General features: G+C 36.0%; 1 protein-coding gene across 3 annotated transcripts in view; it reads right to left on the bottom strand.

The window, feature by feature from the left end:
* LOC115917979 (sodium/potassium-transporting ATPase subunit alpha-3-like) overlaps window positions 1–13,582 on the bottom strand; it is a 32,603-nt gene extending 19,021 nt beyond the window's left edge. The window contains exons 1-2 of one of the 3 annotated variants that reach the window (XM_030978478.1): window positions 13,453–13,582; window positions 488–625 (exon numbers count right to left, since the gene is read on the bottom strand). In XM_030978478.1, the coding sequence (XP_030834338.1) occupies window positions 488–625; window positions 13,453–13,557 (243 nt within the window). In that variant the 5' untranslated portion in view covers window positions 13,558–13,582. Of the gene's footprint in view, window positions 1–487; window positions 626–6,875; window positions 7,004–13,452 lie in introns of those variants that run through there. The other 2 variants (XM_030978476.1, XM_030978477.1) reach the window with 2 other exon arrangements.
* Window positions 13,583–13,785: the final 203 nt, after the last annotated feature.

Raw genomic sequence — 13,785 nt, 5'->3', positions numbered from 1 at the left:
TAAAATTCGCCTATGCAGAAAATCAACAAACTCAGGTTTGGGTATAATATAGGTTGGATTAAGAGGGCATTTCCACAGCAAGCATTAATATGTTACTATGATATTCTAGTTATTGGATTATTAACGAGGGCATTTCTTAAGCAAGAATTAATGTTAAAAATGATATTCTTCTACATACATGTAGGAGTAATGAGAGAAGTCAAAATCATTTTTTTCCACCTTTACCAGAACTAAGCCTTCTGAAGCATAAATTTGTTCACTATTAAAGCCCATCTGAACTAATGTACAGGGGGATTAGACCACCCTGCAAGGTCACTTGACAGGTGGTTATCTCATCAAATCAGCTCTCAATAAACATAAGAAAAATAGGATCATGGGGGACCAGTGGTCACCGATTAGGCATTGTTTTCTATGTAGAGGGCGCAATTAGCTACAAGTACGGTAGTGCAGTCCCACTTTAGTGAAAGTATATAAGATCTTTACTTACAAATTCCATTTCTTTCTTGAGCTCCTCCAAGTCCCTCTTCTTGTCTTTCCTCTTGCCCTTCTTGGGTTTGCCAGCAGCATTGCGCCCATCATCAGGGACCTCAGTCTGTACTGCAACACGGTAGCTTTCGCCACGGCCCTGTCAACACAAAATAAGAAATCAATTTTAAGCATAATCTAAAACTTCACCTGAAGCAAAAAATTTGAATCTGACGACCGCAATTTTGAATGTGTGTAATTACCATTGTATTATTGTATTTTTGTTTTTCGTGTGTACATTTTTAGGATCATCTACCCATAAGTTTCTGTAACTTTTTTGATCAACCAACCACTTCGTAATTTCCTTTAGTGTATTACTAAGTTTTTGGTTTATCTACATTATGTTTGCAAGAAATATTTCATTGTATTCTTTGCCTTTGTATGTTTTTATCAAAGTGGTGAATAAGTTAAATTCAAATTCAAAATAGTTATTTGCCATCAATATAAAAAACAAACTCATTTCTTCAATTGTTTGAGGTGGAATTGTTCGAGTATAATGCTGTTTAAAACTCAGAAGGACCCATGATGACTGGGAAAGCGAAATAAAAAAGTTACTTTCATTCCAATGAATATGTGAGTATATGAAGCAATCACCACCATCATCATTCATCAGTACCACTTTTTACCAGTATACCACCACCAATCATTATCATTTGAGCTTGTTAGATATTCAGAGTCACATTTACACAAGGATTTCACCTGCATGTGAGCTTGCAGGTATCAAAAATCATTTCTAATACTAGCAACAGCAATGCATGCAATTACAATAACACTGAACTGTGCCTCAACCATTTTTCATTTGGCTAGATAAATCAGTTTACACACTACCCCCCCCCCCCCCAAAAAAAAAAAGTCTGACCAGGACAATTGCCAGTGTGCATCAAAATAGACATTCAATACAGGAAAAATAAAATATTTACAACCTCATTTGTAAATACTATTTTATGCTGAATTGACAGTCTAGCTACAGAATGAAATATGTAGTGCACCCCTTTCAAGCAACTAAGCTATTCCTCCAAAATGAATACTCTTTTACTAATTCATAAATTTGTGATTATGCTGATAGGGCAAAACCATTGAATAATGACAAATATTGAAAATCAACTTTGGTTTCATTTATTCCCCATCACGGCCCCTGGGGCCAACTATAACGAGACAATAAGCCTTCAATTCTTATCCATTCCACACAGACTGATATATCCATAAGTTCACTCTGAGCATGGTAAGCACACGGGAGTGGTGAAGACTCATATAAGTGATCATTATCTAATATTCACTGTTTTTGGATATGCAAGGGCCAAGCAAAAAAATGATGATAATATTATTGAGTATCGATGCTTTAGACATTTTTCTAATGATAATTTTGTCACCATGTTACAGAACTTGCCTTTCAACGAGACTTTAAATGATAAGGATCCAAATCATGCTTGGCAATGTTGGGTTGACTTGCTCATAAGTGCCGTCAACAAGCACGCACCAGTAAAGAGTAAACGTATTAGATCCAAGTTGTGCCCGTGGATTACTGGCGATTTAATAGAGGCCATGAATAGGCGTGATTGGCTTTACACAATGGCAACTAAGCCTAGCAATCCCGATAGCTCTGAATTTTGGTCAGAATACAAGTCATTAAGAAACGAAATTACGTGTATGATCAGAAATGCCAAAAATGATTATATAAATGCTCTACTCCATGAGAACGGCGGAACTCCTAACGCCATGTGGAAAACTTTGAAACTCATATCATCATCTAAAAAAGAGAGTAACCTTAAACTGGAAGTAGATGGTGAAGAAGTAATTGATGCCGAGAAGATAGCCAATCACTTTAACAATTACTTTGTGGACGCAGTTGATACTATGTTTAATCCTCTTAACTTTGAAAATGATGTTAACAACTCCACCATTGATAGAGCTAGTGAACCATCTGTACACAGCGATACTGTTGATACCGTTCCTCCAGTCAATTCGTTTGATCTCCCAGTTATAACAGATGAATTTGTTATGAAGGAAATCGAACGTATCCCAATTAAAAAAGCCACCGGCCCAGACGATGTTTCAATAAAATTACTAAAATTTGCATGCAATTCTCAAAATGTAATACAAAGCCTTACTTATATACTTAATTCATCTTTGGATCAGGGAATTTTTTTTGATGAATGGAAGATCGCACGAGTCCAACCTATTTATAAAGCTGGAAGTAAACTCAGCGTTGAAAATTATAGACCAGTTTCGTTATTGTCCATACCATCCAAAATACTGGAAAAAGCTGTGAACACGGAATTTCAAGAATATTTAAAAGTAAATAAGATATTAACAGAAAGGCAGTTTGGCTTCCGCCCCAACCATTCATGCGAAACTGCCCTGCTTTGTATGGTAGATTTATGGGCCCAAAACGTGGACAAAGGCAACTTAAACGGTGTTGCGTATATTGATATGAGGAAGGCATTCGATGCAGTGAATCACTCAACTCTATTAATGAAGTTAAAAAACGTTGGTTGCACGGATAGAGCCATAAAATGGTTTCGGTCCTATCTAGGAGGCAGGAGCCAGTTTGTGTCTATTAAAGGTAAAAAGTCATCAACGAGAACAATTAATTACGGTGTACCCCAAGGTTCTGTCTTAGCGCCATTGTTATTCTCGATATTTATTAATGACTTGCCCACTAGTATTCATAGTGCGGACATGTTTTTATTTGCAGATGACGCGACCATGTCGGTACAAGGCAAAACATTATCTGAGATCCAAACGAAACTAAATCTTGCTTTAGATGAAGTGTATTCGTGGACGCAAAAAATAAACTTCTATTGAATACTACTAAAACAAAGGTAATGGTTATTGGGTCGAAGCAAAAGTTACAGACGCTAAACGAAAATAAATTAAATGTGCGTATAAAGACAACACCGATTGAATGTGTGACACAGTACAAATGCCTCGGTGTTATAGTAGACAGCAATCTCTTATTTTCGAAGCATGTCGAAAAAGTAGCTTTACAAATGAAACAGAAATTAGGTATTCTAAGAAGACTCAAAGGCACGTTCAATAAACATTATCTGAGTATGATATACTGGGGCTATATTCTACCTCATGCTATGTACTGCTGCACTGTGTGGACAAATAGATCCCTGCATAATTATGAAACTATAAATAAATTACATAAACGAGCAGCATATATTATATCTGGATGTTCGTGGTCAACTCCTTCACACGAGGTTTTATTACAACTTAATTGGTCAACACTTGAGGCATTGTATTCAAGAGCAATGGGGATTATGGCATTTAAATGTGTTCACCATCTTGCACCTGCCTTATTGGCAAACAAATTTATTTTACATGATGATGTAGCACAACGCATGACACGTAATTCCCATCAACTTAAGCTGGAATCCAATAGGTGCAATACAGAATTTTTTAAGCGCTCCTTTGTAAACTCTGCAATAACACTCTGGAATAATCTACCCATAGAAACCAGGTTCTCCCCCAATCTGAACGTATTCAAAAGCAATTTATCACACTGAGTCTGGAACGCTCTTGTTCATTGCCGTGCAATATGAATGCTGCAATCTCCTTTAACATTTTATTTTAATTAGCACACGCCAATAATGAATCTTGCTTACTTATTTTATCAATATGCTAAACAACATTATCATTGATGTTTTTTTTTTTAAACCTCAATTAAGGAATCTTTGAAATTGTATTTCATGTACTTAAGCAATACCATGTTATGAATTGATTATGATACTAACATATGCATGTTATTATATTTATGTGCATAATATGTCAACTATTTGTTTTTATAATTAATAGTTTAAATTATTAAATGGGAAAGTATTAATAGTATATATGGTATAACGTAATGGTGACGGCAAACTTTTTTATCATTAAAATATATTGCAATAATTTGTTTTGATATTTATACCATACTTTGTTTTAACTTTAACCTAATACTATGTGTTATTGCGTACAAATGTCAACTACATGTATATATATTTTAATTGTGGGTTTTTGTTGTTGTTTGTTTACAATAGTTTTAATTATAAACTGGGAAAGTATTTAATTGTATACATTTTATAAATACTTAATGGTGACGGTAAACTTTTTTTAACATTGAAATATTCGCAACAATTTTATAAATATCTATAGCATACCTTATCTTATTTTGAACTTCGTATACTATGAAATGTACTGTATCGCCTTTTTATTGCATGTCCGAATTATCTCTCATATTATAATGTGCATTTATTGTTGTTTTGATTGACATTATTATTGAACCATGTATGTTGTAAAGGGCCCTGATGAAAACCAGCTCATGCTGATCGGGCTACCCTTTTTAAAGATGTGAAATAAATAAATTAAATAAAAACATACCTTCTTCCACACAGCTTATTGATCAGAAGGCAGATAAGCTCACCATAGAGAGGGGTTACATGTATAACAATGGGTTGAACCTTGCACTGCATGCCATACTATTTGTTCAGTGCAAAACAAATAGCCTTACTCCAAGGCAATCCAAGCTTACAAACTTTTTATCAAGCGCTATAGGAATGTATATAAAATAATTATCATTATCAATAATTAAGGGCACATTATCGCTATTAATGTATTAATGTATTAATGTATGTGGTTGTGAAAAAAGAAAGTGATAAAATACAAAAGCAAAATCAATTAAGTTTTGTAGAATGAGCATCTTTTGACTTGAAGTCAGACTACTTAACAATAGGAAGTGAGATAATAGAGGCCCTAGTGAATAGAGGGCAAACAGGGCCTGGGTTAGTAAGTGGGCGTATACCTCAAGCCATGTGGCTTCAGAATAGTGGTCATACTTTTACACTACACTAGCAAGTTTGCCTCAGAATGAATGAGAAGAATCTCTATAGAAATCTATAATCTACCGGTATGCAGTCCTGCTTGTACTGAAATGAATGGACAACATTTTAATAATCCAAGGCATCTCTCACTATGAATATGACTGACAAAGAAAGCGGACAAAATATACAGTTCCTTAGGTAGACAAAGGAACATCCCTTCACTGCTATTATGTAAAAATGTGTAGAACAGGTGTCACATGCATATTCACTCTTTACATAATAGCAGTGAAGGGATGTTCTTTTGTCTACCTGAGGAACTGTATCATTTGTCCACTTTCTTTGTCCGTCATATTCATAGTGTCTAGCTCAATGACTAATTCACTGAATATTAAATGGACAAAATCCTTCAAGCACAAGCCTAGGTGTGGAAGTCTACTTGTAATGCCTTGGTGACAGATAAACCATGAAATAATGAGGTGTACATTTACATGTAACACAAATCATAGTATTAAAATATAACTTAGATGCTGCTTATATAAGCATCTGCTTGCATGGTGATGTAGACATACAGTAGGCTTACAGTTGAACCATGTGAGGGAGGGGGGAGGATTGGGGAGTCCTGAAAAGGACTGTCGGTAATCTTTCTTTCCGGACTACACACACTCTCAGGAAAGAAAGATTACAGAGATTCCTTTTCAGGACTCCCCAATCCTGCCCCCTCCCTCACATGGTGCAACCGTAAGCCTACTGTATAAAATACTGTAAAAGTAGAAACCTTCGCAGTACATTCATTTCTGTGGATTTCGCACTAAATCGGCAAGCGCAAATTTTAGAACTCGTGAAATTATAAGCATGACTTTTTCTGCCAGCTACAGTATGAATGGGCTGAATTGAGTGCAACACCAACTGAACCCGCAAATATGTTTTGGGGTCGCTTAGGGCGAAAATAACAGCGTTTACAGTGTAACTTGTATAATATGCTTCCACTGTCTGTAGCAGGTAGTCATCACACACACAAATCTTAGCAACTACCAGGTCCATATTTGTTCGTGGAAGATATCTTTTCTTGATAAAGTCTATGTTTGATAAGCTCAGGGATACTAGCACTAGTAAAAGAATTAATGGCAAATAAAAGTTTATGATGGCTAATCATTTTGATTATAAAAGTTATGGAACAGTTTTGGTTTTCTACATGAATGCTTAGAATGGAAAAGTGATGTTTAATACAAATCTCACAATGCATTGAGAATGATTTTGTAAATTGAATAAAAAACTGGAGACAATTCTCTAAAAAGCAAGTGAAGGGCGCAAGAGATTTATATTACAAAACACATACATGTACATGTATTTTGTCATAAATGTCATATTTTAAACCAACCTGAATTTAATACAGAAAATCAAGAAAAGAAAATAGATGCGTAAGAACATAATGTTCTGCCGCAACTGTACAACAAAATAACATTGCCCATCCTAAAATCAAGTCTAGTTTGGCTAATTTTTAATATACAATTTATCTTATGCTCCTGTAAGCTAATTAAATTTACTTACTTTTTCCTTGGAGCTCATACTTGAGCTTGAATAGTTATCTTGAGCAAGAAGAAGAACCCTTGCAAGCACCTCCCTACACACTGCACCCCTCAATAGAAAGTAAGGCACAGCTCAGTACCTTTTCTTCACAAGGGTAGGGGTTTGCTTACTCATTGAAAGCTTTAATTAAACTTCCTATTGATCATGGCTTGTGATTGGTTGGTTACAGGAGGCAGTAATTAGCAAGGGAAGAGGGAAAGACCGTGATTGGTCGGTTGTTAGAGGCAGTTGTTAGCACCGGAGAAGGGAGATTTTGAGTCATTGGAGTCATAGACAGGTCATGGATACCGGTTCACACTTTGCTCCATCTTTGCTCTAACTATTCCACTCTAAATCGGGGGGGGGGGGGGTGCACAAAATCATGAGCTACATAACCTACATTCTCATTTTGATGAATCAACACCATCCCATACTCAGGTTACAGATAACACAATTTTTCTATTCTCTTAATTCTTTTATTATTATTTTTGTCCCTGTTTTATTCCAACAGAACTACATGTACATGTATACATGAAACAGGTGTAATTTGAAATATTTATATTTAGCCTAGTGCTAACTCTCCATCACCAGACTCCCATAATTCAAATAATCTAGTCTATTGTTTCAAATATGTTTCAAATGGAGTGAATCAAAAGGAAAAAAAAGTGGCTTGGGGAAGAAAAAGAGCAGTCAGAGTGATATATGTAGATCACAACTTGTGATGGAGTGCTCATAGGGTTCATCATGTAAGAGTAAAATTAATGAAACCAACATAAAATGACTACAAAATCACAGATATGTGCATTGTATGGCAGAGGAAAGGATTGGCAGCTAGAGCAGCATTGGAAACACACAGGAATGATTCTAGTGAGTCAGTGTGAACAGGCTTTTTCTTCAGGTCATATCACATGCTACCGTCTATCCTGTTATCGATCAGTGCCTCCCTCAAGCAGTTAAATATGAACAGACAGCCACTATTGTACTTCACCATGCTAGAAGGAGAGAACAAAATTCCACTACCCCCTCCCCCAGCCAAAACGTATCAGTTAAAAGCAGTCTGCAATTATGCAAAAGGTGAAGGCGGGTACTACGTAATTCAGACTCATCACTAGGCCCTACATCTAACATCCCATAGACCCATACAATAATACTCTGAACAAAACACCAAATGTAAAGATTTGGTGAGCTAAGGGCTTGGAATACAAAGGGATGTCAGAAAAGTGAGGAATCATCAAATATTTAATGTCAAACCAAAATAGCAGCTTGAATAGGTTGAACCAAACTGCATATCGAAGCAAAAAGCCTTCATTGAAATTCTCTCCATTATGTTATGACATTTCAAAAGGATAAGTTGAGATGCAATCATGCATGCAGAGTTGCAGACACCCTTTGAAAAAATTCACCTTAGAACCTTTAAATTCCAACTCTAAGGGGATGACAAGAGCTCTGTAGTTCATATCAAATGCCTTGTCTGAGAGAGAGAGAGTACAAAGCCTTCCACATAGGCCATGGGGAGACAGATTCCATGCAATGACAAAGATTAGAGATTAACTGACTGAATACAGGACTTGTACAGAATAAGGACATTCAATGAAACCTATTAATTTCCAGCAGACACTCAGGATTACAAGCTTAATCAAGGAATAAGCATCCAAGAGCCCTATTGACTAAGGATTAACAGCGCAATTAATTAGGTTTCTTTGTTCACTATGGCTTAACATTTTAAACACATTCAATAAAGAACCTACTCACATCTAATTCCTTTCTCAATTATCTGGCGTTGGCCTGTACAAGTCAGATTGGATACAAATCGTTTCAATGCTGGTGTCTAAAATGAAAATGCATCTTATCACCGAGACCCATCGCATGGTTTAAGAATCAAGTAGAATACAAACATTCAGTATTTTCTTGCACAGCTCACAAGAAAATCTTCTTGCAGATCACATCCTTTCCATTTAAAGGTAAAGACCAGTATTGGAAACGCCCCAATTTAAAAAAAAATGAAATGGAAGCTCTCATTATCAATCATGTGAAAGAATATGTTTTGACTAATACATGATAACAAATTTGCTGGGAAACCGCCTACTAATAGATATATTTGGTAAATTATTATATCTATTTGACTGTGAGAGATATAGGGTAGTCCCATATACAACTTTCTGTGTATAGTGCTTGTAACTTTACAAAGAATGGGCCAAATTTCTTATCATTTTGATGATTCCAGAACCTTGCAGATGCTAGATGCTAGATGATCAACCTTTTCTGATCGATTCCGCAACGTTTCTTTCACAATGCAATTGCATGACCATAACTGGTCTTTACCTTTAAATCTATCTGGATAGTACATGTAAGTTATCACACATGTAGGTTATTGATAGAGCTTCTAATTGGTAAACTTTAAACTAAAACCCTTTCATCTCATTATTTGTCAATTTGTTATCTGATACTGACTGATAAATAACCCCATTGTAATCATTGTTCAAATATGAGGTACCTACATGTACTGTACTTCACCTGTGCCTATAATAAAACCAAGATTAAGGAACTGTAGTGGGTTAATAATGATCAATGGAGTTTGGTATGAAGAAAAAACATCTCCAATTGTATTAAGATAGCCAGAAACTGGTAAACTTTAACTTTGTTTTAAATGGTTACCATTACTATAGAGGAGATTATATGACAGAAATTCTACAATTGAATTCAAACTACACTTATTCCTTAAAGTTCTGCTAAAGTCAATGTAGCTGTATACAATCTCTCTCTCTGAAAAAAGAGACACAGAAATCCAATGTACTGGTATCTCCTAGTATTAAGTGTTAAAAAGTCAATGTTGTCATGTACATGTACCTTTATTAAATAATTCTGGTTTATGAATAACAGTAGACAGTTTTCTTCCCACAGTATTTTTCCATTAATGCATTAACACCATTAGGGAGGAAACATTACATTGCTATCTATATAAAGCACTGAGAAGTGATTCCTCTACACTTGAATGCGCAATACTGAGTCAACATAACCACACAAAAACTCCTCTTTATTACAAAAACAGGATGTAGGTTTTTTTTTTTTTTTTTTTTACCCTTCTTTTTTTTCTTTTTTTCTTTTTTTTTATAATTTTTTTTTATTGGGTACTCAAAAATAACATGAAAGCCAACTGGCTAATTACAATCATGTACAGGAATGTGAAATGACAAAACATCATATATTCCACTACAACTCAAATATAAACTTTTTAAAATGGAGGCTTAACTTGCCATATTTGGCTGCAATTACATATGCAGATTTAAACTTAATTTTTATCAAAGATATAAGACCATGGAAATTTGGTTTCTCTTTCTTAAATTTGCAGCAGTGAATGTAGAACCTGGTACACAAAAGAAACAGGATGTAGAAGTAACTACTGTGTGGGAGAGTAGACATGCCGTAATGTACATGTCAAAACTGAAAACAACATCATATAACAAATAACTCCATGAGCAACCAAAATTAGTATTAATTGCAGTATTTGCACCCTTTTTGTTTCCGAAGTGACAAGAGATTGCAAAAATTTAGACAGGGGTCAACACACCATTAACTTTGTGTTTCCTTGCTTTTTGGACAACAATCCACAATTTTCCTTCATGATTTATGGATAATTTGATGAATTGAAAGATGTAAATCGTTTATCCATGCATTTTTGTGTTGTTGAGTGTCCGGTACTTGTCAATGTATTATACCGAAAGCCTACCAGGCCTGGCCTGCATGTAGAGATCAAACCTAGATGTCAGTACGATGATATTATTTATACTAGGGAGATGGAATGGATTATAACGAAAGCCTACCAGGCCAGGCCTGCATGTAGAAAACAAACCTAAATGTCAAGCTATGCTAATGTCAAGACACACAGCATTGCAATCTTCTACATGTAGATTCCACTATATATACACACACACACACTGAACACAATACCGCTTCACAGTGTTTACTACATGTACCAGCATTATGTGTGTAGTCGAAGCAAAGGGAGTGCTTCGCATGAAACCAATGTAGGACTGTACATACATGTAGGTGGCTCTATGCCTTGGTCAGGAAGCTATTGAATGCTTCATTTCAATTGTTACACTACAGTAACCACTTGGAATGTCCCTTAAATAATTTTGGTCAAATAAACGAACAAAAATGGGGGTCCAGTTTGGGGGATTACTGTATATAAATTAATTGATGGAATTCCAAGTGATTTTCAAAATAGGGTAAGTACAACCACTCCTTCTGCAGTTTTTCAAAGGAAGAGTATTGCATGAGGTCTTACATTACATTACAGTAAGTGCTAATCTCTCTCTCTCTCTCTCTCTAACCCCCCCCCCCCCCCACCCTCGGCCCTTCTCTCCCTGCTCCCCCTTTTCTCCATCCATCTCTATCTATCTCTACCTCTCTCTCTCTCTATCGAGGGATTCTTAACAAAGAACACACAATATCAATATAAAGGTAAAACACATGTCAGTTCATTAACATTTTAACCCCCTCCCCCACCCCCCCCCCCCCAAAAAAACACAACAAGAACCTAAAATCAAAGTGTAGGAAATTACAGTGGTTCAATAGTAGTGAATAGTACCATTATTTCAGCAGCAATATACATGAACTTTATCTCAAGAGCTTTAGTTTTGCTCTGTTCCATTTCCTATTCATTCAATTTTTTGTGCAATAAAAAATTCTCAAAATTGTTTTGCTCTATTGAATTTGATTGAAATGTAATTAATGTAATTGTAAAGAATATATTAGAGACATTCATTTGACTGATCTCTATATTTTTTTTGGAGCGATTTTTAAATTGAATATTTCTTTATCCTTAACCCATTGACTACTGGATGTTCTATCACCCAGTTTCATCCGGTTTCACCCAGTTTCATCCGGTTTCATCCAGTTCCAATGGGTTTTATGTTCACTGCCAATGGATGTCAGTGTAGAACTCCATGTTGATCTCTACACAACCTTAGTACAAGACGGTTTACTACAAGTACAACATGTGCCCGATTCATGGAAAATGAAACTCCAAACCTTCCATGTAGTGTTAATTATCTGGTCTGGAGACTACATGTACTTAGGTGCATTGCTCACAGGGCACTAATATAATAAGCTCACATTTCCTGTTTTTATAACAACTATGGTACAAGTATATACTGTTCATTTCAAGGATGGACATGATACAGCATTTTACTCTAGCTAGTATCACTATCACATTAGAAAAAATATCATTCTCTGTCTGTTATTTGAGGACCCTATCCAAAGTGAAATATGAAGTAGATGAATTTAAAAAGGAAAGTTTACGAGCCATAGATAATATTACAATAAAACCAATTATATGCTACTTTTAGTGAGTATTGACTGTCAGAGGAATAACCGCTCTCTGAAATCTCAAAATCCAAAGCTTTGAAAATCGGGAGTTGTTGACCTAAAAGCTAGCTATCGAATTGTTGACATCTTCTTATGTGGAGTATGCATATTCACAATGACTTTGCATTAATTAAGCACGGCTCATTGCCTCAGCTATATTGGTGAGCCGATCGAGTGCACATGTTATGTCGTCACTGTAACTGCGAAAAATTGGACCCCTATTGACTTGTAGTTTGGAGGGGTGCTGAAAATGAGGTTTTGATTTGCTTTTGGGCAATACTGAAAGGGAAAATACTTGTTATTCCTTTATATTTGTATTCTACATTCATTCAGTTTTCCACTTTTATAAAGTTGATTTTTCATTGAATAGGGTCTTAAAATAACAAGTAGGTCTAGGCCTACCTGTATAGATCTATCTAGAGTTAGATAGACCTAGATCATCTAGGTCTAGATCTACTAGGTCTAGTACTTTTGTTTTGTACTTCAAAGACAAAGCATTTATAAAATACATGTACCACTACGAGAGTCAGAGTGAAATATGTTGAACATGGGCAGAAGAGGTGGAGACTTCTTTAGCACAACTTCAAGGGGGGGGGGGGGATTAATCATCAGACTTAGCAAATGGTGGAGCAAAGCGCCCTGCCCTCCCCCCCCCCCCCCCCCCCCCCAAAAAAAAGCTGACTTCTGCCTTCAAATCTTAAGTTTAAACTTGCAGTCATGCAGTCTGCTCCATAGTGAGTGAAGCAAGGTTGAGGCAACGGATTAATTGCGATCATATTGGACAACATTACACATAACTATCATCTGCAATTTGATTTTCACCATTTCTCACATCCATCCATGCCCACCACCATCGGCCATCCTCCTCTTTACCACCACACTGCACTATGCACGCACATCACTGCACTGCACCTCTCTCTTGTATCCTTCCTCCGCTCAGGTCGGAGATCGTCGGCACTGTGAGTCTGCCGAAGTTACATACCACGCAAGGCCACGCGAAACCATTTGCACACACTCACGCAAATTACATTCACAATGACACCCGGCATCATCAAAATTTGCTTAGAAGAACATGAGAATATTTAATGGCAGTTATTTAAGCGCAACCGCAATATATCACACTATTCACATGTCTCATTTTCAAATCAATTAATTAAGCAGAAGTGAAATAAATCGAATAACATGTTACCTCTCCGCTTTTCTCCACACGGGCAGCCATCGTGATCATCAATAAAGTGCACACAAAATTTCCTCCTACTATATATGCACGCGTACTAAAATTGTGAAGGTTCATGAATATTCATTAGGTCAGGTGATATATAGTTTAGATTTGCAGTCGTTATTTTTGTTATTACAGCACTTTTATGAGGAAATCAAGAATTTATGAACACATTAAATTTCCTACAAAACCACTAATATATCTCAAACTTAAATATGAATTGACAATTATGCATACTTATCATCAAAATGCAGTTGTTAGGCTTTGCATTGAATTATGGAAGATCATCACAACTCAGATATT

This window comes from Strongylocentrotus purpuratus, unplaced genomic scaffold, assembly GCF_000002235.5.
Source record: "Strongylocentrotus purpuratus isolate Spur 01 unplaced genomic scaffold, Spur_5.0 spur5_scaffold_1, whole genome shotgun sequence".
NCBI lineage: Eukaryota > Metazoa > Echinodermata > Echinoidea > Camarodonta > Strongylocentrotidae > Strongylocentrotus > Strongylocentrotus purpuratus.
This window is presented reverse-complemented; position numbering and strand designations above follow the sequence as displayed.